The sequence below is a fragment of the Podarcis erhardii genome (genome assembly GCF_964252035.2).
Source record: "Podarcis erhardii genome assembly, chromosome: 5".
Classification (NCBI taxonomy): Eukaryota; Metazoa; Chordata; class Lepidosauria; order Squamata; family Lacertidae; genus Podarcis; species Podarcis erhardii.
The window spans coordinates 41,998,257-42,019,729 of NC_138509.1; the positions used below are offsets into that span (position 1 = coordinate 41,998,257).

The 21,473-nt window shown below is 39.6% G+C and overlaps 2 protein-coding genes across 10 annotated transcripts in view; one reads left to right on the forward strand and one right to left on the reverse strand.

Moving 5' to 3' along the window:
- Window positions 1-21,473, forward strand: part of EBF3 (EBF transcription factor 3) — a gene marked incomplete at its 3' end in the record, with an annotated part of 663,555 nt that overhangs the window by 287,827 nt on the left and 354,255 nt on the right. The window lies entirely within an intron of this gene.
- The window catches only part of MGMT (O-6-methylguanine-DNA methyltransferase), a 183,811-nt gene that overhangs the window by 36,869 nt on the left and 125,469 nt on the right, over window positions 1-21,473 (reverse strand). For all 9 annotated transcript variants that reach the window (XM_081863337.1, XM_081863335.1, XM_081863336.1 and 6 more), the window contains one exon: window positions 11,602-11,762. In XM_081863337.1, the coding sequence (XP_081719463.1) occupies window positions 11,602-11,762 (161 nt within the window). The remainder of the gene's footprint in view (window positions 1-11,601; window positions 11,763-21,473) is intronic.

Below are 21,473 nucleotides of genomic sequence, written 5' to 3' on the forward strand. Positions count from 1 at the left end.
TATTTATTTATTTATTTATTGCTAATGGTTGTCTCACCATTAAAACGAAAATCTTAATGCATCTTATAATCAGAGGACAATTTGCAAATCATTAAGAGAAATGTAAAATTCCATTAAAATACAAATCAAGAGTCCCTCACTGGACTAATAATCTTTTTGATATTATTTTGCATCTCACTATTTCTGTTCCCAATATCCAGGCACCACAAATGATCAGTTCTTGAACATGCTATTTACCACAGCCTACTACTTTAACGAGAGACTGAGAAGTATAATCTGCTATTCAGAGCAGGTACTAATGAAGAATTCCATATATTCTAAAATTTAATTAAAACCCCAAAGATTTCAAATTAGATGCAATTTGAAATGCCTGGGGCAGAAATACATGCACTTGCGTGGCAAGGGTATCACGCTGAAAGTTGATACCGTAATTGGTCTTGATGTATTTTTGTGTTGCCAGGCTGAAGCGCAGAACTCATAACCATATAAAAATTCTCTGTAGATTACCTGCTCATTGAAAATGCCATCACTCAGGTAGTTCTCTACTAAATTACCATGCTACTAAAATGCACAAAGTGATTCGAAGAGAAGAGTGGCACAGCTGGTCGACGCTGCCAATGAGTTATGCATGCGCCGACACTGCCTTTTTTCTTAGTAAAATATGCTCAGCTGAATATTAAAATATAATTGGCATTCAACCTAAGTAGCTTAAACCATTTTGTTATCTTCTTTTAAACCGATTTGGCTCCTCCACATTTATTTTCAAGGATGCGATTCACAAACTAATGACACCAACACATTCAGCTAGATCTTTACTATTTTACATTTGTCATAAATAGGAACAGTTTCTACAGCCTTCTAGGGATGTTCTTTAACACTGGTTCCTCTTGAACATCAAAGACCCAATTCATGGGAAAAGGGGGTGGGGGGAGAGACAGTATGCCATTTATGTTACTTCTTGCATATTTTATTCAGAAAAGAGGATGAGATGCAAATTTTCAGTGAAAAGTATCCTTTTGTAGCTCAGCAACTATTTTTGTTACAAATATATTGGCCACTTCTCATATATGGTGAAATGACCTATTTGCATGTGGGAAAGGGGCATTCTGGGCCATGCTGAAACTTTATGTCAAAGAAACTTGAAGGCTGAATTAATCAGCACTGCACATTCCTGGTAAGATGTTACAAAGACTATAAATTGTATTTTTTTAAAACAGTAGAATAATGAGCACATGATTACATAATAATTGCACAATTTTTGAATTGCTTATATTCGAAAGCCATGTACTTGTCAAAAAAAAAAAGGTATCTGCACAAAAAGTATGGGGAAGGACAAATAATTAAGTGATGAGATTCAGCCTATTAACTGACTACTACTATGCATTAGCATTACTACAGAAGAAATTATTGTGGATAACAGAAAATATGTGTGTCCCTCTAGAGAAGCTTTGGGAGCAGTGATGTGGGTTGATGGAGGGAGAGTGACAATGCAAAAATCGCCTTACTTTTGCCGTCCACTGATGGAAGCCTCCACTGGATCAGACCACCTTCTATCACAGGAGGGATATTATTGGATATAAGCTATTAAAACTTTGAAGTCTAAGTGGTATGCTGCTAACAATCTCCTTTCCCTTCCTCCCCCACAACAAACACTCTGTGAGGTAAGTGAGCCTGAGAGACTTCAGAGAAGTGTGACTAGCCCAAGGTCACCCAGCAGCTGCATGTGGAGGAGCGGAGACGTGAACCCGGTTCCCCAGATTACGAGTCTACTGCTCTTAACCACTACACCACATTGGCAACACAAGTCTTAAGGGGCAAGCCAAACGGGCAGCCAGTTGGCAGGGCTTTACAGATGCAACCCCAGTAGGACTGGCTCAGTTTCTGATGGATCCAGGGCCACCTCGGCCACCTTCCATGCCCACTGCTGAAATACTGCATTTCATGACCTTCTGCCCACACATTTGGCAGGTGGAAGGGGAATTCTGTACCGGGGGAGTGACACTCCCTGGTTTCATCTCCTGCAGATAAATCTGATCTTGAAGAGCTCAATTTCTTCTAGGATCTCCTCTCTCTCCGAGGTTTCCAAAGAAGCCAAGTCACAGCAGAAAGGAGGAGTGAGGGGACAAAACACTGCCACAACCCCATTTTGACATTTCCTGGATTCTGATCATCTCAGCCAAAGGTTGATCCAGATATTGGACAAAAATCAGATGCAACCCTTGACGCAGAAGGTGTCTACAGGAAAGAGATGAATTATCAGAAACAATAAATGCTTATTATATAGGCCAGGGGAGTGGGTGGCACTGTGGTCTAAACCACTGAGCCTAGGGCTTGCCAATCGGAAGGTCGGCGGTTCGAATCCCTGCAGTGGGGTGAGCTCCCGTTGCTCAGTCCCAGCTCCTGCCAACTTAGCAGTTTGAAAGCATGTCAAAGTGCAAGTAGATAAATAGGTACCGCTCTGGCAGGAAGGTAAACGGTGTTTCCGTGCGCTGCTCTGGTTTAGCCAGAAGCGGCTTAGTCATGCTGGCCACATGACCCGCAAAAACTGTCTGCGGACAAACGTCGGCTCCCTCGGCCAATAAAGCGAGATGAGCGCTGCAACCCCAGAGTCGTCTGCAACTGGACTTAACTGTCAGGCATCCTTTACCTTTACCTTATATAGGCCAGAGAACAGTGCAAGCTGATTTGGGGTGTGGCACTTGAAATGGTCTAAAAAAACAGAGGCACAACAATCTGAAAGGAATATTTCGGCACATTGGTTATTGCCAACTTTTCTGAACAGCAGTTCCATCTGTTGTGCATTGTGTACTTTTCATTTCACAAAATTTATGCACTGCTTGACAGTTGTTGTTTTTTTAAAAAAAAACCCATCAAAGCAGTTTACAAAGATAAAAAAGGAAGTCAAGGAAAAATTAGACCTCATCCCCAAAGGTGCCCTTCTTCATTGTTTCCTGAGACGGACGGATACCAGCAAGTTTAAAACATACAAGGAGTTAAAATACTAATATAGGTTAAAATTCACATCAACTTTCTAGGCATCTGGGTAGGCTTTTTTTTTTTTTTTTTTTTTTTTTGAGGGGGGGAATGTGGTATTACCCAAAAGGTATTGAGAATAGATAGGTCAAGGACTAGAAGAGGAGGTTAAGAGGTGATATGATAGCCATGTTCAAATATATAAAAGGATGTCACATAGAGGAGGGAGAAAGGTTGTTTTCTGCTGCTCCAGAGAAGCGGACATGGAGCAATGGATCCAAACTACAAGAAAGAAGATTCCACCTAAACATTAGGAAGAACTTCCTGACAGTAAGAGCTGTTCGACAGTGGAATTTGCTGCCAAGGAGTGTGGTGGAGTCTCCTTCTTTGGAGGTCTTTAAGCAGAGGCTTGACAACCATATGTCAGGAGTGCTCTGATGGTGTTTCCTGCTTGGCAGGGGGTTGGACTCGAAGGCCCTTGTGGTCTCTTCCAACTCTATGATTCTATGATTCTAGATAGCTGCCACATCCGTGAATAGCTATCACCGTTAGCCTCACAGCAAAGAGGGAAGACATTCAAATTTTGCCAGACATTTGCTGTGTTTTAATTATATTTCTGCTCCTGTGGGCTGTTGTTGAGCCTATTTCTCTTAGTTGTTCTTCTACTGTTGTGATTTTATTATAAATGGCCCTATCCTTGTAAGCAAATAGTGGGACCTTCTTTCTGAAAAGCAAGGCAGATTTCTAAATAAATAAATAAAACATTACCCCATATTTGTGCCACTCTTCTGCTCTTCACCCCCAGATTAATTCTTGATGTTATCGCTGTACTGAGTAGTCTTGATATCTGTAATTACATGTCCCCTTAGAACTTTGTCTTCTGTATATGACTTTCACCACAGGCATATTTAATTAATTTAATTTGCCTCAAATAAAAATCTACTCACCAAAATATCATTGCTTGCCTAAATACACACACATAAACACACAACATTTGGATTAATACAAATACATCTGATTTCTCCCACTATCTAGGGCAGTGTTCCGTATGTTTGTGTGCTATTAGTGCTGTAATAATTTTCACTTTCGCTGTAACTTCAATGTTTTGATTTTTCTAGGCTATAATTAGGTCCCATGTTGCATGGTCATTTCAATCTTGATACTTAGATCTGTTTCACAATTACCTTTGTCATGTTTTATAGAATTAAGAGGGTTAAAAGAAGTCACTTTTAAAAAAATCTTGATGATGTTAGATCTGGCTTGCTGCATTAATCTGCCTTATCTGCATTAATTTAATTTTCTTTATCTCTGTGGAAAGCTGCTTGGACTTCCCTACCTTCCTAACTCTGATGATCAAAGACTTCACAGAAATATTTTCAACACTGTGCTGTATCAGTGTAATGCACATTGGATAATCTTGCAAACACTATGCCATTAAACAAACTCAGAAGGTTAGCTAAATGGAATTTAAGTTGTAAATATTTATCTATTACCTATGGGAAATCCCCCAAGATAAACATTGCAAATCTTTCAGGGCCTAAATACAGTTGCACCTAGATCCTAAAACACTTTGAAGCCCCACTGATTTCAGTCGGCCTTAGTCTAATAAGTAACACTTGGACTCAAATCACCCAAATAATATTGTTACAGATTTGGGGGAACCAGAGTCTGAGGGTGCAAAGGCACCTGTAATTGTAAGTAGTTAGTGAATGTCAGAAATTGCTGAATGCTAGAAACCACTAAATGCTTAGAGTCTTCCCCTGGGATGGAAATCGTTAAGCATGCCAAAGGTGTTGATAGCCCGTCAAAGGAAGATGCTTGGGTCTGTGAAACTGAGGTTGCCAGGGTAACGTGGATGTGATGTCACACAGGAAAAATGTTGTCTTTTTAAAAAACAGAGGTTTGGAGAAAGGGCGGGTGAGCAAACAGAACGGGAGGTGTTGTGTTTGGCAAGGTGTTCTGGGAGGAAGGAGGACAACAAAGGAGAGAACTTGATGTAGTGCTGGGTGGAGGAGGCTGCACTGAGAAGCCAGGGGCCATGACTCGCTGCTATTTTGGACCCAAACTTGCTGAAGCTATGAGGGGGTCGAGAAACCCTCTTGTGGTGTACTGTATCCCACCTCCACTGAAGGCTTCCAGGTGTAAATATGTGTAAAATAAACTGTATTTCTCTGCTGTGCCTTGATTTTCCAATGGAAACACAACCCTGCCTAGAAACCCCCTGGAATCTTGCTACCACTGAGCAGAGACTAGGGGTGGCGTGTAACAATGTTGTATCATATGACTGCTTAGCACCAACGGACGGCAGAAATACAATCCCAAAATAGGAGACAGTATTAAGGTATATAAAGAGAAACATGGACATAGAAGAAAGCAGGTAATTCCAGTATATTGCAGGATGGAAGAACACCTTGGTAAAGCTTGGATACCCAGAAATGGATTAGTTAAAGAAAGGGTGGGGAGTCATGGAAAAGCACCTGCAAGAGAAGGCCAACTTAGCTAGATGAGCAGGAGGGAACAAGTAGAAGGCAACATGGTGGTATGACAATAAATAAGCTTCTGCATTCCTAAGAAATGATAAATTTTGATTTAAAAATATTTTGACAGCATCCGAAAAGCTTCATATTCTTATTGTGTGTTGTCCACCTGTGTAGCCCTACTTCGCTGGGGAATAGCTAATTCCAACAAATTTACTAGTGTACTGCTGCAGCTGAAGGACATGCAAACATAGTCTTTCCTGACACTAACTGTGTAGACACAAACAAGGTCAACGTTTTAAATGTGTTATCAGAGCGTACGTTTTCCTAATATGCCTTTTCGACTTTATAAAGGTCAAAATTAAGTGCATGATCATTTCCCCAACAAGATACTGTTATAAAAAGGCACGTGGCATGCTTTTGACAGAGAAACAGTTCCCAAAAGAACATAAGGGTAGCAAAAACGAACCGTCAAAAAGTAGCAAAAATGCTGATCTTCCAGTAGCACTGTCATGGTACATCTAATTGATAGTGCTGGACCCCACTCTGTTCCACAAATAAATCTTTTAAGTTATATTTGTGACTGTTTTTCCATGCTCTGTGTTGAAGAATTGCCTTTGCACAGTCTCTGCAATTAAATCATGGGTCAACATTAGCTTCTCTGTTTCCTCCTGCTCCTTCCTATTTCAAGGGTCTCCTTTACTCTTCACATTACAAATCACTGAGATGTACAGTAGTATCAGCTTCCTGCTATGTAAACTGTTCATGCTTGCCATGCAGTGACCTCTCTGTATTGATTCAAGACATCTGACAGTCTGCACTGGTCTCTTTAAATTCATGGGTGTCTTCTATCTCTTCTGCTCTTTTGATCAGCCCTTTTCTCCCTCCTTCACTTTTTGCACAGGTAGCTATGGAAAGCAATAAGACCTAGATTTCCACTGCCCCTGAAAAGCAGTTCACTGGGCGCTAAGCTTTAAAGAATCACATTTTCCCCCACGCCAGCTGTTTCTATCCCACTTAATTTGAGTACAGGAGTTCCAACTATGTCACAATCAATAAAATGGCATCCGAAGGTTTAAAACTTTCCAGCTTTACTAGGTAATATCTCAAGAAGATCAACCTTTTTAAAGGTTTAATTTAAAGCAGAGAGGAATGGTTTATATTGATTCTAATACTCTAAATGCTTTTCTTATTTTAGCAATTACCTTCCAATAATTATGTTTTGAGCACCAGAAATGTGTACCTGATTCAACAGCATGTGGTAATTATTACACTTTGCCTCGAACTATAAAATTAACTTTGGGAAGTACAGAACTTGAAGATAAATTCTGAAACAAAAGTTCGTGGTGAGTTTGAGATATAAGAAGCAAAAGGAACTGTAGCCCTACCACTCTTGGAATACTTAGATGTATTATTTCAGAGTTTTAACAGCAAAAAATAAAGCCAAAATCTAAAGAACACTTGATCCCTGGCATTCAGTTTTCATGGGCAAATGCTCTTTCCCAACAGGATTACAGTAAAATTTAAAAAATTTAAAATGTAGGGTCATTTTTGCCTGTCAGTGCAAAATTCAACTAGTGAATTGGCTGATTTTGAGTTTTATTTTAATCCTAATAATGTTGTCCTGATAGTAAGACTATTTGGTAATAGTGTATAACAGCAATCAAGAATCCATTAATTTTCTTGCATATTATGTTGGAGGGTATGGTTCAGCAACAGTGCCACTGGCAGGTGATACAGTGGTGGTGTGTGTCTATGGGAGGGGGGTGGGGTGGCGGTGTGGCAGAGCAGGGTGGCACTTCTTGTTTTGCCTCAAGTGGTGAAATGGGAGGTACCGCCCCTGATCTCAGGATTCACAGCTGTCAGTTCGGAGGGAAGGCAGGCAAGGACCCAAAGCCCAGGTGGAGCTCACTAACTTGGGGAGCTGGAACAACCCAGGTGGAGCTCACTAACTTGGGGAGTAGGTGTGTAATTCCTCAGCTGGAGTAGGCTCAGGACAGGTGAAGGTTCCATGCCTTGTCAAACCCAGATAATATAACAGGAAAGCCGTCCTGGGCAGGCCTGCGTACATATTAGCAAAGTATATAGACTATTATTTTATAAATATTTCTCCATGCTTTGTTTCAGTATGAATACTATGTAATAGTGTTAATTCCCTTGGACTTTCTTTTTACATACAAAGTATCAAAATAATCTTTTGTTTGCTTAGAGATGGGCAATATTTAGCTGTCAAGATATTGTTGATTATTATCCCTGACCACTGACAATGTTGACTGAACGGATGAGAGTTGGGAGTCCAATCATAACTGAAAGGCTGCAATGATTCCCACCCTTGCTTTAGTTGGAAGTGCACTATGGAACCTCAAGGTGCTTACTGATGTGATCTCAAAGCTTCTGTTGGTTGGCTAACAGGTGATAGAGAAGAGCTAGAAGACCAGATGTTGGAAGAAGAAGAAGAAGAAGAAGAAGAAGAAGAAGAAGAAGAAGGGAGAAGAAGAAGAAGAAGGGAGAAGATCAAGGCAAGTACTGACTGGTCAGCACAATTTTGATACCTAGAAAGGTTCTAAAACATATAAATATGTCAGTTTGTACACATTTAGATCACAAAGACCCAGCATGGGTTACTTAAGATGTGTTTCCAGTTTGACGTTATATCCTTTTTTGAATAGAGTTACTGGTGTTAGCAGATCAGGGAAATGCTGCTGATGTATTTTATCTCCATTTCAGCATGACATGTGACATAAAAAAAAGGCTAATGCAGTTCTAGCTTGCATCTGTTCTGCTTTGGTCAGGCAGCCAGGAGTAGTGTGCCCATTACTGGGCACAGTGGATTAAGAAAGGTATCAGCAAACTTGACGTGTGTCCAAATAAATGGTGAGGAGCCTGGAGATCAGGCCATATTAAGGAAGGTGAAGGCTGCTTGACAGTGGAGCAGCCTGCCTTGGAACATGGCTGACTCTCCTTCATTAGAAATTTGTAAGCAGAGATGGATGGCTACCTAACCAGGATACTGAAGAAGTGGGCTTCCTGCACTGGCAGGGAGTCAAACTAGACAACCTTTGAAGACCCTTTCCAACTCCAGGACACTGCTTTCCAAGGCATAATGATGAAATGTATACGTTTCCATTGTCCGTGTACTAGGATTTCATTAAAATATTGTTCTCAAGTAAGTGGCTCAACACATATATGCAGAAGAGTAAAAAAAGGATTGGATACAATGGATAAATAAAAATCCTACTACTACCTTACAGGTAGTCAGATTTAAACAGAAATGATATTGTAAGTTAAAAAAAATATGCAGCTTGTCCTTGCTCATTTACTTCGGACTCAGCTGTCATTCCGAATTGCCTTTAGCCACTTCAACTAAGCATTTCTCCTCCTGTTTAGCTTTGAGATGGAGATGTGTCTGAGTAAAGTATACATACAGGTGCTACCAGAAAGTGTCAAGATATCAAATCAAGGCAAATAATTCAGAATAGATGCTTGCAGTAAACAAATAAGCAAACAGCCGTCAAGAAGAGCACACCTGAACTCTTGCATGTGATTATAACAGCTTCTTAAATGCAGTACATAAAATAGAAAAGTAGTACAAACTCATGCTGCCACTGTTTAGTTCACTGGAGGGGGGGAATTAATGGCTGCTCTCTTTTCCTCATAAACCTGTTGGTTTGTAGGATCCACTTTTTCAGGGTGTGATCCCTTATTAGTGGGAAAATACACGAACATATTGGAACCACATGAGTGGGGCAAATTTTACAGGTCTTTCATAACTGAGGTCCATATGATCAGGTGATGGAATTGCACAATGGGGGGAAGAGATATTGAAGGTGTGCAATGGTAGAGCAGCTGCAGGTGCCTTTACCTATGAGGAAGTAACTTTGCTGACTTGATTAAGTTTCTCACACACAAATACTTGGTCTTGTTCAGGGCTGCTGTTCGCTCTGGGAGAAACACTTCTACTGAAAAGCAGGCCAGTGCTTAAGAAGCATGTACCTTTGACACACTGCCCAGTTCTGCAGGTATAGTTTACCAGCAGTATGTGTGAAAATTCTCTACCCTTTAATTTCACACTAAATGTTTGCTGGTGGGATGGACACAAAGGATAAAGAGAAATTGCAATGAAAAATAGTCATTAGCAGAGCCCTGTGTATGTGGACAATAGGCCTTGTGGACAACACAACACTGGGGACTTAAATTAAGGCACAGCGAAGAAACATTTTCTCTAAATTAGAGGTTTATGCACCTTTTGCACTGTGACCTGACTGAACAACATAGCAAAGAAAAACGTAGGCTTCCAAAGGGTCTCATTCTGAGGTGACTGCTGTATGCTAGAGTAACAGTATTGCCTGAGGGCTGCTATTAGTCACAGGCAGAGAGAAGCCTTTTTTGGTACCCAATTTTCTTTTCATTTCTTTAACAAACCAGCTGGTTTGAAAATGTACTACTCTCATTTTACTGAGGAAGACAGCCCCAGGATATTTTCCAATGGCTAAGCCTGCAAATTCATTGATGGAAACACTGATTCCAAGATCAGTCCACACATGGTTAAATTCAGTTTATAAGCTCATCCCTCAAAACTGATTTACAATTTCTCCTCAGATAATAAGTTATCTCTTCCTGTTTATACTTGGATCCTTTCTTCTCTAACTTCAGTCAAGGTCTTAATACTTGCAAAGTCCTCCCCATCTCCCATTCCTGTCTCTCTTTGATATTCAGAGTTTGGGACTGCAATTGGAAGAACATATGATCAGTAAGGAGATGTATTATTCCAGACAATTCTGGGTATCAGGCTAAACAAAATGTATTTTATGCAGAAATATGTGTTTAGAAAAAACCACATGCGCTACAACTATTTATCAGTGTTAGTCGTCAAAAATATTGGCTAGCATTTCAGTTTTACACATTTTTCCAGTTATAAAACATGCACACCTGCTCTCAGTCTGAACTCTATTAACTGAGAAAAAGGAAGGAAAAGCACCCTCTTAGAATTCAACATGTTGAGAAAAACATTTCTGGACTCAAAAAATGGGCTTGTGGTGCAAAAGGTCACTACATTACAGTCTGTACTTTGTGTAAAGTAAACCTGTTCCACATTTGGCACAAGAGACTTACCTGCATAATAGTTCACACCTGCTTAATGAAAATATTTGCCATATCTGATAAGAACAGTTGAGGGTTAAAAGTCCTAAATATTTTGTGTTAAATTTTATAGGGATCCGCTGAGTTGCAGGCATTAATTCATTTCCTTCCGATCTCTATTGGACCTCTGCTCTCCAACAATGGCTATGCTAGCTGATATCGATCAAGAGTGTTAACGCCTTCATGCATGAGTTAGTGTTAAGCATGTTGATTATATGAGGCTGGTTACACCACACTTTCCCCACAGAATTGGCAATATACCTAGGAAGGTTGTGTGTGCTGATTCCATGAGAAAGACCCATGCAACTGGCCAACCACTGCCCATGTGGTTAGCCTACTGAGCCAATGTACAGTGGTACCTCGGGTTACATACGCTTTAGGTTACATACGCTTCAGATTACAGACTCCGCTAACCCAGAAATATTACCTCGGGTTAAGAACTTTGCTTCAGGATAAGAACAGAAATCGTGTTCCGTCAGTGTGGCAGCAGCGGGAAGCCCCATTAGCTAAAGTGGTGCTTCAGATTAAGAACAGTTTCAGGTTAAGAACCGACCTCCGGAACGAATTAAGTACTTAACCCGAGGTCCCACTGTAATTTAAAAAAAAACAACAACCCCCAAAATATTCTCCACCATTTTTCTGTAGGGGCTGCCATTCCCCACCAATGACACCAGGTCTGTGAAAACATTGTGGAGGATGCAAAATGGTGGCCTGGCTTCCACACAGTTGCAATGATTGCAAACCAAACCACCACCACCACAACCTGAGCTCCTGCCACTGCTAATGGTGAATCCCACCCTGGAGAAACTGGGAAGAGTTTATCCTCCCCCTGGAAAAGTTTGTGAAATAAGTCTTCCAAATCTCTCTGGCCACAAGTATAATGAAATAATTCAAGAGGCCATTTGCATGTGGCTCTAATCTAAAATTTTCGGATCAGCATAGAATCTACTTACAGACAAGAAACTTTCATACAGCTAGGCATGCCGCATATGACAATACAAAATATACAGACCGTTCTCCAGCAGCGGGTGGTGAAAAGGGGGCACCGGAAGCTTCTCTATCATCCAGGGTTCACAGAAATAGGCCTGAAACCAAGCCACACACTGTTTCAGCGGCTCCGCTGTTTCCTCTGAGGCTTCACATACTTCACAAGACACAGATGCATCTGCAGGGCTAGAAGAATGATAACATTAGTTTAATAATTAGTTTCACAGTCTAACTGCAAAGTTTTTTTTTTACAAACAAAAGAGTACGATACCAACTCACACAGAATGAATCTCCCCAGCCCACATACAAGAGCAGCAGAAAACACACACACCCCCTACGTCTGAAGAACTGAGCATCAAATTAGAAAAGGGGAAAACAATAAAGTAGCTCAGTTTTCGTTTAAGAAGGAAAGGTCCAGGTAATGTTTACTTATGTTTTATATTATTCAAGTCCAACAGAACAGAAATATCTTCTTTTAACTTTCTACATCCCCAAGAAAAGTGATTTCAAACCCAAGAAAAATAGAATTTCCTGTTCTTAACTATGCAGACGTGAGCAAAACACTGAAAACACTGAACAGCAACAGTAAAAGTGTCAAGTGTTACTATTGTTGAGCAATGCTTATAAACTAGAAAGCAAAATAAACCCTCTGTGTACTTTAGTGAAACATACATATAGGTGGTGAGAGGGACAAAAAGTAGAAGCTAATTTTTGCATTTGCACTTCCAGTATGACTGCAATTAATCAAATATGTCACAGAGACTTATATACAAGAAATGCATGCCCAATGCTTGTGGTCCCTTCCAACTCTACAATTTGATGATTCTATGATTGCCAACTTGCAAATAGTTCTCATTTACTGGGAGCCATCTATTGTTTTGTATTGTTACGTTCCTTATTTAGGATATGCAGTGCTTTTTTGGGGGGGGGGTGTACTCAAGGGTATTCAGTACCGGCACCTTTTTGGTTTGGTTTGGTTTGGTTTGGTTTGGTTTGGTTTGGTTAAAAAGTGTGGAACTTACTGTAACAACAACACGGTGAATACCAGCAACTATTTTTCTAGAAAAAAGCACTGAGGATATGAAACCTTAAGAATTTCTTGCTCCACTTCCCAGGAGAATATAGGTGGTATTCACCTGAAGTTTACTCAGAACCTACTGAAATTAATGGACCTAACTTAATCATGTTCATTTTCAATGAGTAGTTCAGGCTTCCTCAACCTTGGCCCTCCAGATGTTTTGAGACTACTATTCCCATCATCCCTGACCACTGGTCCTGCTAGCTAGGGATCATGGGAGTTGTAGGTCAAAACATCTGGAGGGCCTAGGTTGAGGAAGCCTGGTTTAGTTTGAGTAAAACTTAGATGACAGCTGTCCTATAATCTCACCCCACAAAGAAAGAACCCTAACAAACCTTTATTAACATCCAGGCTGTTTTTCTGGGAATTTACTGGCCTGCATAATTCTTATAGCAGAAACATTTTGTCTTAAAATCCTATTTTAAATTTATCTTAACCCCTAATATGACCACACAAACTTCTGTTATAGCATCCCATTGCAATGGTTTCTTCGGATTGATTGCTTATTCATGTTTGAATTACTCACGCAGTAAATCAAAAGCATTTATGCTATATTCAGATATTCTAGATTAAAAATAATTTCCCCCTCCTATTTTAGAAAAGGTCCCATACTATTGATAGTCCTTCTCCCACTCTTAGTTTTATTTAAATAACTAAAATAACTATGGAAACACAGGTTTCATAACAACAATATGGATGAATGTGGAGGCTTCAAATATCGGAGTCCATAAATTTATATCATTATCAAGCAACAGCACAAGGTTACTAAAAAATTCTTGGGACTTTCCCAGGTGGGCAGAACATCCAAATAATGACTCATTGTCTCATTTGGAAATAGGAAAACTTGCTGCTTGCCTCTTTACTATTGAGCACACAGGACCTTAGCTGAATAGGGAAAGGTAATCTTCACATGTCAATCACTCAACTGCTACTACAGCAGAATATGCAAAGAGACAACTTTCAGCAGGTACATTTTTAGAACAATTTCTATCAGCATGGGCAAGGAAGAAACTCCATCTTGGTTCCCAGAAACTGTAACAGTATCCTCGCCTGTAAGTAAAGCAGTCAATACTAGCTCAGTTGTTAGCCAGCCAGTTCCCTTTTTTTTGGAAGGTCCTACCAGTTTGCACTCACAGAAGTAAATATGTACATGCATTCAAGTGTATTCGCGTTATGTCACAACTGTTTCCTCTGCTTCTTATTGCTCCCTTTCACTGGTAAGCAGTTTGCAGCTGAGTATTGACAACAGACAAATTGTCTCTGCAGTGCTAAGGTTACACTGAAATTAGTATTTGTGCATGTGTAGGTTATTGCTTTCACTGGTTGTTGTTGTTTTTTGAACAGACAGGTGTTTTCTAAACTTTTCTAAAATGATGACTTGTTTTGCTGCAATGCACCAACATCACTATTCCTCTATAAATGAGTATAATGTAGCATTTCTCTATGTTGGCCTCTTTCTGAATCAAACTCCTCAATTAAACTCTTTGGCATGTAAACACACAGAATCTTCACACACAGTTGATGTACGAGACCTGCTGCTGGTGAACTAATCCAATGATAACAACCAGAAATACAACAGGACATCTCACGTTCCCGTACAACCAACCAGGTGGCTTATCTTGTGGAAAGCAGAATCTACGAACAACCAGAGAGTTCCAGTAAAGAAGAATGGAGTGGTAGGGAAAACTGGTTTTGGAGTTTTTTAAACAGAGGTTGTTTTAAACAGAGCATCAGGGATGCTTTACTTATGATTCCTGCATTGCATGCAGTTGGACTAGCTATCCCCTGGGGTCTCTTCCAACTCTATGGTACTGACAGCATCTTGAATGGCAAGGGTAGTCTTCAGCTTCAGGCACACACAGAGAGTGAGGCAAACTACAGCCACCAATTCAGGGTCTGGAAAATGGAGGGAAACAAGGCGTGCAGGGACACAGGCTGCTATAGCAAATGTGACTCCTGATCTTGTAAAATTATCCCCTTATAGTTTGCACATTTCATATTTTTGTTTAGTTATCAGATGCCTAGCCCGTGGAACACATTTTATACATTAAATGTAAGTTTAAATAAATAGAAACACGTTACATTTCTCGCGTGAGTTTTAATAATACTTATTTATCATCAGTGTTTTCATACTGCCCTTCAATCACATTCCCAGGGTGGTTTACGAAAAGAGTAATACAATTAAAATGTAAATACAAAAATAAGTATTTTTAACACTTTAAAACGTGACATTAAAATATCCTTCACAACATCTTTTAAATGTTCCTTATAATATATGATGGAGTAAAATATACATAAAACACATATTATTAACATTCCATGTGGAAATAAATAAAAAGTTGTTACACCAACACCTTAATGTCATTTAAATAGTCTTCCTTTGATAGATGAAGGCAAAACTACCCCCAAAATTGCAGATGAATTGTCTAGTCCCTAATGATTCCAAAACAATTACAGGATGCAGAGCAATCTAGTTAAATTTTTATTCAAAAGCTTACTACACTTGTGTTTTCTCTTATTTTTCTATCAATGAAACCCAGGAGGCTTAAGCATAATTCATTATGTATGAGACCCAACTTACAGTGCTTGACTGTTGATTAATAGGAAAGTTTGCAGTATGTACATTTGCAACATTAGATGCATACAATATGCTAACTTATTCTTCCACTGAAGCTAATTATTTACAAAAATGACTACTTGAGACTACAATTTATTAAATGCATGCATCCAGTCTCAATTTGGCCCCAAAAGACAGTCTGGAATGAAGATCTTTTACTTGATGTGACAACTTCTGGAAAGAGTGTTATTAATATTGTAAATGTGGCAAATAAAGAGTTCAGATAGCCTTATGTCTATTTTGTGTTTGTTTTTCACAGCTAAATCAATGAATAAAAACAGCTTTTCAAGAAGTTTAATACCCATATGAGAGACAAATTCTTTCTGCCCAAGTTTAAATTAACCATATAAATAATATGTCCATATATTAGTAATAATGATTTTTAAAAATAGCTTGACAACTGAAATACGTGGGAGCGGGTATACTCAATCTTTCAATTATACTTATTCATTTTTACTGACTCTTCTTAATTTGTTAGAACAACATTTATTTTAAAGATATGCTTAAGAATCTCTAAAAAGGCCTTCCCTGTAAACCTGCTTATAGTTTGGCAGCTTAATACTCAATTAATTTCAGGTGAATTTTAGGTGGCTAGCAATTCACAAGACTGGACTCTGGTAAAGGATTTGCTTATGCACTTCAGAATAAAACATACAGTGGTACCTTGGGTTACATATGCTTCAGGTTACATACGCTTCAGGTTACAGACTCCACTAACCCAGAAATAGTGCTTCAGGTTAAGAACTTTGCTTCAGGATGAGAACAGAAATCGTGCTTCGGCGGCACGGCAGCAGCAGGAGGCCCCATTAGCTAAAGTGGTGCTTCAGGTTAAGAACAGTTTCAGGTTAAGTACGGACCTCCAGAATGAATTAAGTACTTAACCCGAGGTACCACTGTACAGAGAAGCAGCATGCAAACTTATTGGTGTTTAAGATTGATCAAGCAACATTTGGAAAGTTGTACTTGTCCATCAAATTCTCATCAACACCCAATATTCCTGATGTGACACATGGTTCATAATTTCAAATAATACCTTTTTAGGCTTTTTGAAAAACCTGGACCCACTAGCATTATAAGGGTTCTCTGTTACAACATGGAATGAGACTGGAAGGACATAATATATTATTTTAAAAAAATATATATAGGAGTGGTTCTCAACCATCTCACCTGACTTCAGTGGTTAGGATGAAACATGTGACATAAACATAGATGCAAACACTACCACAAAATGCACACAGCATTCCTATTTGTGTAGCCTTCCTGTTGCCACTTGTGGTATCCAGAATGCGGTTCTCTCCATATCCTGTGTGGTTGATACATGCCACTACATACAGTGGTACCTCGGGTTAAGAACTTAATTCATTCTGGAGGTCCGTTCTTAACCTTAAACTGTTCTTAACCTGAGGTACCATTTTAGCTGCCGCCGCCGCCGTGCGATTTCTGTTCTCATCCTGAAGCAAAGTTCTTAACCCAAGGTACTATTTCTGGGTTAGCGGAGTCTGTAACCTGAAGTGTCTGTAACCTGAAGCTTCTGTAACCCGAGGTACAAGATGCCACCTGGGGCAAATCTGTATTGCATCTCCTCCTTGATGCACAAAAGGATCTATTTTGCAATGAGAAACTTGAACTCTCTAGGTCCACCGACATGGAGTTGAGGTTCTTGCGTATTAGAAGGTCCGATGAGCTGGACGAGGAAATATCTAGGAGGTTACTCTCAGATAAATTCCTCATTAAGACACAATCTCTTAAACTCCTCATGCCCTGAAATTAGAATAAACCTGTTTCAGGATTTGATTTTACTTCTTCAACCGTGTTTGACCCCCCAAAAAGGCAATTTGGCGGTCATTATACCCCAACAAATATAAACCCTGGTTCGATCAGGAATGCCTTGCTATGAAGCTCTCTTTGATTGGAAAATACAGGAACTATAGGTCTGCCAATCAGTATTGGGAAGTCACAAAAGAACTAAATTTTAATCCTTTTTTGACTTCCTAATACAGATTTGCCCCGTAGACACCCTCATAACAAGGAACCCCAATATCTTAAAATCAAAGCCATCCTTTTTGTGAATAACATAACTCAGACTTGCATGTACAGTACACTATATATTTTACACACACACAAACACAACTCGACATAAAACAAATGCGCAGTCTTGTTAGTTTTAGTCCTTAGAAAAGTTCTAGAATAATGTGTCCTTACAGAATGGTATAATGCTTCCATAATGGTGCCAAGGTCAGGTTTATCAGAGGCAATTAACTATGTGAGTAATTGCTTCAGGGAAACTTTAATATGCACACCTGACTTCAGTCATTTATTTTCTTAGATTCTCCATCTCAGGCCATACCCTTCAGGTGCACGTTTCCCCCTCAGTACCGAACAATCACCATGTGGTGCAGCATTACCTCCTTTGCTTAGGTTGTCACCAAAATCCAGGGCCTATTTATAGGGAAAGGTGTTTTAGTCCACACAGCATTAATTGGCATTCTTTCTCCACATGGTGAAACTGCATCATATTTAACTATGAAAATAATACAATCTGGCATTTCCTAATATTTTGATGCACTTCTCTGTGTTAGCGTTAGTGTGGTGGAATCACAGCAACTCTCATAGGAAATACTGTGAAATGGGCTGAATGTTACTAGTGATTTCTAAAACTGAACTCATCCCTTGCCCCTTATCTCACAGACATCATCTAGTGTTGGCTGTAGATAGAGACAAGATTCCAAAATGGATGCACCACTGGTTCTATCCATTACGACAATACTTAGGACTAAGGACTTATCTACGTGTATGGTCAACGGTTCTTCTTATCTCTTTTTAAATTGCCTATGACGTGTACAACTCACTACAAGTCCTATAACCAAAATGAAGCAGCTCTGGAAGCACGAAAAACAACAGCTTACAACTGGATTATGAGAAAGAATGTCAAATATTCAAATGAAATGTCAAATATTAAAATACAGCTGTCTCAAATGGCTTATTTCACAACAAAGCATGGGCCCCTACTTGACATTCTGAAGTAAGACTATCAGAAAGTTAATTCTTCATATACAATATGAATATCAAAAGAAACTACACAAAGTTTACCCTACATTTCCATTTATCCTATGCAGTATATTAACTTCTCTTGAAAAGAAATCACCTTGCAGACTTCATAGAATTACATAGTTCAAAACACCATGCTCCACTTTATAACATATTGTATGTATACACATCTCACCACTGTTTCTTTCAGAGTCTGGGTGTGAGATGTACTTAGACGGGAGATTTTTCTATGTTCAGGATGATTTGATGAACCATAAATGGCCTGAGTTGAAATCGGGTTGAAAGGAATTTTGATTATGTTAATAAATCAGTTTTCCTATACAAGGCAAGGTCTAAGAAATGTTCTAAACAAAATAGCTTGGCAGTTGTACACTTACACTGTGTTGCATAAGAGGGAAAGCAAAAAGAGGAACAGTAGTCCATGTATACATAAAAGAGTTTGAGATTTTGTGTGCAATCATCTGGCTGGTGATTTTCTTCTTCTTAGGGAGATGCTTAGTATCATCAGACCATTGTTCCATCTAGATCAAATGGCAGCAGCTCTTCAGGGATTGAGAAGAGGACATTTCTTACCTGGAGATGCTGGGTCTTTCTGAACAAGAAGCACCTGCTCAACCACTGAAAGGTAACCCTTGCCCTATTGATACATGTCAATGATACCAAGTTTGTAATTTACTGTTACTACAAGCTCCCTGCTGTAAAAGTGGGATATAAAAGTAACAGACACATATTTTTAAATTTCTATAATGTACATTATATATGATTTATACATAAATTCTAAACTTAATGTTTATTTGTTAAACTTGGATCCTCCTCTTCCATGAAGAGATAAGAGAGTCTTAGACACAATCCTAGGGCAGGCTCCTGTTCAGCTAATGGTCGGGGCTAGACCCATAGGGACACAGGTGGCACTGTAGTCTAAACCACTGAGCCTAGGGCTTGCCGATCAGAAGGTCGGCGGTTCGAATCCCCAAGACGGGGTGAGCTCCCGTTGCTCGGTCCCAGCTCCTGCCAACCTAGCAGTTTGATAGCATGTCAAAGTGCAAGTAGATAAATAGGTACCCTTAACCAGGAAGGTAAACAACATTTCTGTGCGCCAGTTTAGTCACGCTGGCCACATGACGCGGAAAAACTGTCTGTGGACAAATGTCCCTCAGCCAGTAAAGCAAGATGAGCACAGCAACCCCAGAGTCGTTCGCAACTGGACTTAACTGTCAGAGGTCCTTTACCTTTTTCGACCCATAAGCTCCAGTGACAGACCTGTGTTATATGACATCAGATGAGTGCTTGGGACTAGACCAATGCTTTTGAATGCTTAGGAGTGGTTCGTTCATGCACAAACATCGCATTCCAGTCCTTCTTATACATCACTTTGAACACTCAGTTCTATCTTTGGCAATTTATCTAAGATAGCTCATTTGCAAATGCTTCAAATCAATGTACAGTGAGCACTCAAGGGTAAACTGGACCTATTTCAATGCACTGCAGTAATGGTCCAGAACAACTGTTGTTGTGTTGTTTTTTAAGAAACCAGAGCAAAAGAAACCACACAATTCTGAAAAAAGTGCAATTTTATGGTCTAAATCCTACAAAACTGATCAATTTATGTCCAGTATCAGAACATCTCAAAAGATGCAAGTACAGAACCATTAAAATGTCCCCCCCCCACTGTTCAATATAATAACAACTTTTAAAAAACGCACTCTGATAACAGACTGCCTTCCACTAGGCTTAGGTGAATCTGTGATGCAGTTCCATTAGCTTGCATATAACATTAATAAATAACATTGCCACTTAAATGCCTTTCTTGTAAATTGGTTTGTTCTGTTCTGTATAAATAATATAAATGTCTCTGTTACCAGTATGTCAGATTCCCACCCACTTCCCTTTACCTATGCATAGCATGCAACATGAGCCAATGTCAGTTTAATCTAAGAAGCCATTTATAGAACACCTACAATAATATATACTAAGTGGCTTGCATTTCAGTATCTGACATATAAAAATAAACTCAAGGATCAAACAGCCACCTATTGCAACTCAGTTTGAAAGCAACAACTCAGTATTAAATTCTAATTCAAACTTCTGGAATTGTGGCTTTTGAGGAAGACATAGAGATTTAAAGATCTCAACAGATCTCCCACAGCCAGTGGCTATGGGCTTGTGTTTCTCAGAAGGCAACATTCCCTGCTGTACTGAGGAGGAGATTTCAGTAGCAAGCTAGGATATGGTATGACTGCACATAGCATGCTGGACATGCTCAAACTCTTTTGCCTGCCAAAAACAACTCATTGAATTCCAGTCACCTGCTCCACACTTTTAAGCCTGCCTTCATATTCTTCATACTGTTATGAGTTTGTGGGTGCCAGACCCCTCTAATCCCTGAATCCAGCAAGTGTTAAAATTTAATCAAGCCAGGCTAGCTTCCTGATGAGGTAATGGCCTGGGTGAAGGGCCATTAAGAGAATGAAGAAAAGGGGGCTCTGTGTGAGATGGCAAATACTCGGGCTCCTCCTTCAACTCGCGGATAATGAGAAGGACAAAAGCCAGAGTTTGGAGTAGAGTTTTGGGGCTGTGATGTAAAACTAGAGGTCAAGCAGCAAGTTGGAAGGAGGGTCAGAGAACAATGTTTGATTTCTGTTTGAATCCAAGACTGCGGTTATGGGAGAAACAAGACCCTTTGGGGCTGTTAATGATGTTAACCCCTCCATCGTAGGCTCAGGTTGTATATATGTGTAAATAAGCCATATATCCTAAAGACACTGCAGTCTCCACTGTGCCTCATTCCAAAATGAAAAATGGACCCCGGGTAAGTCCCTGTAATGTCAGCCTGCTCAGAGATTGGGGTGGTATGTAACCATATTCTTAAGGACCAAACTATTTCTTTTAAAAAAAGGTAACTGAGGCATGGGTGCATGTCCACATGCAGACAGATAATTTAAAGATGATAGATAGATGATAGATAGATAGATGGATGGATAGAAAGACAGATAGATAGATAGATAGATAGATAGATAGACAGACAGATAGACAGACAGACGGATGATAGTTTAGAAAGAAATAACCTAGAACTCACATTAAAATAAATAAAATAATTATAAAACAGATAGGCCAATATACTTAGCCGTATCCCATCAAATCACCACCACAGTAA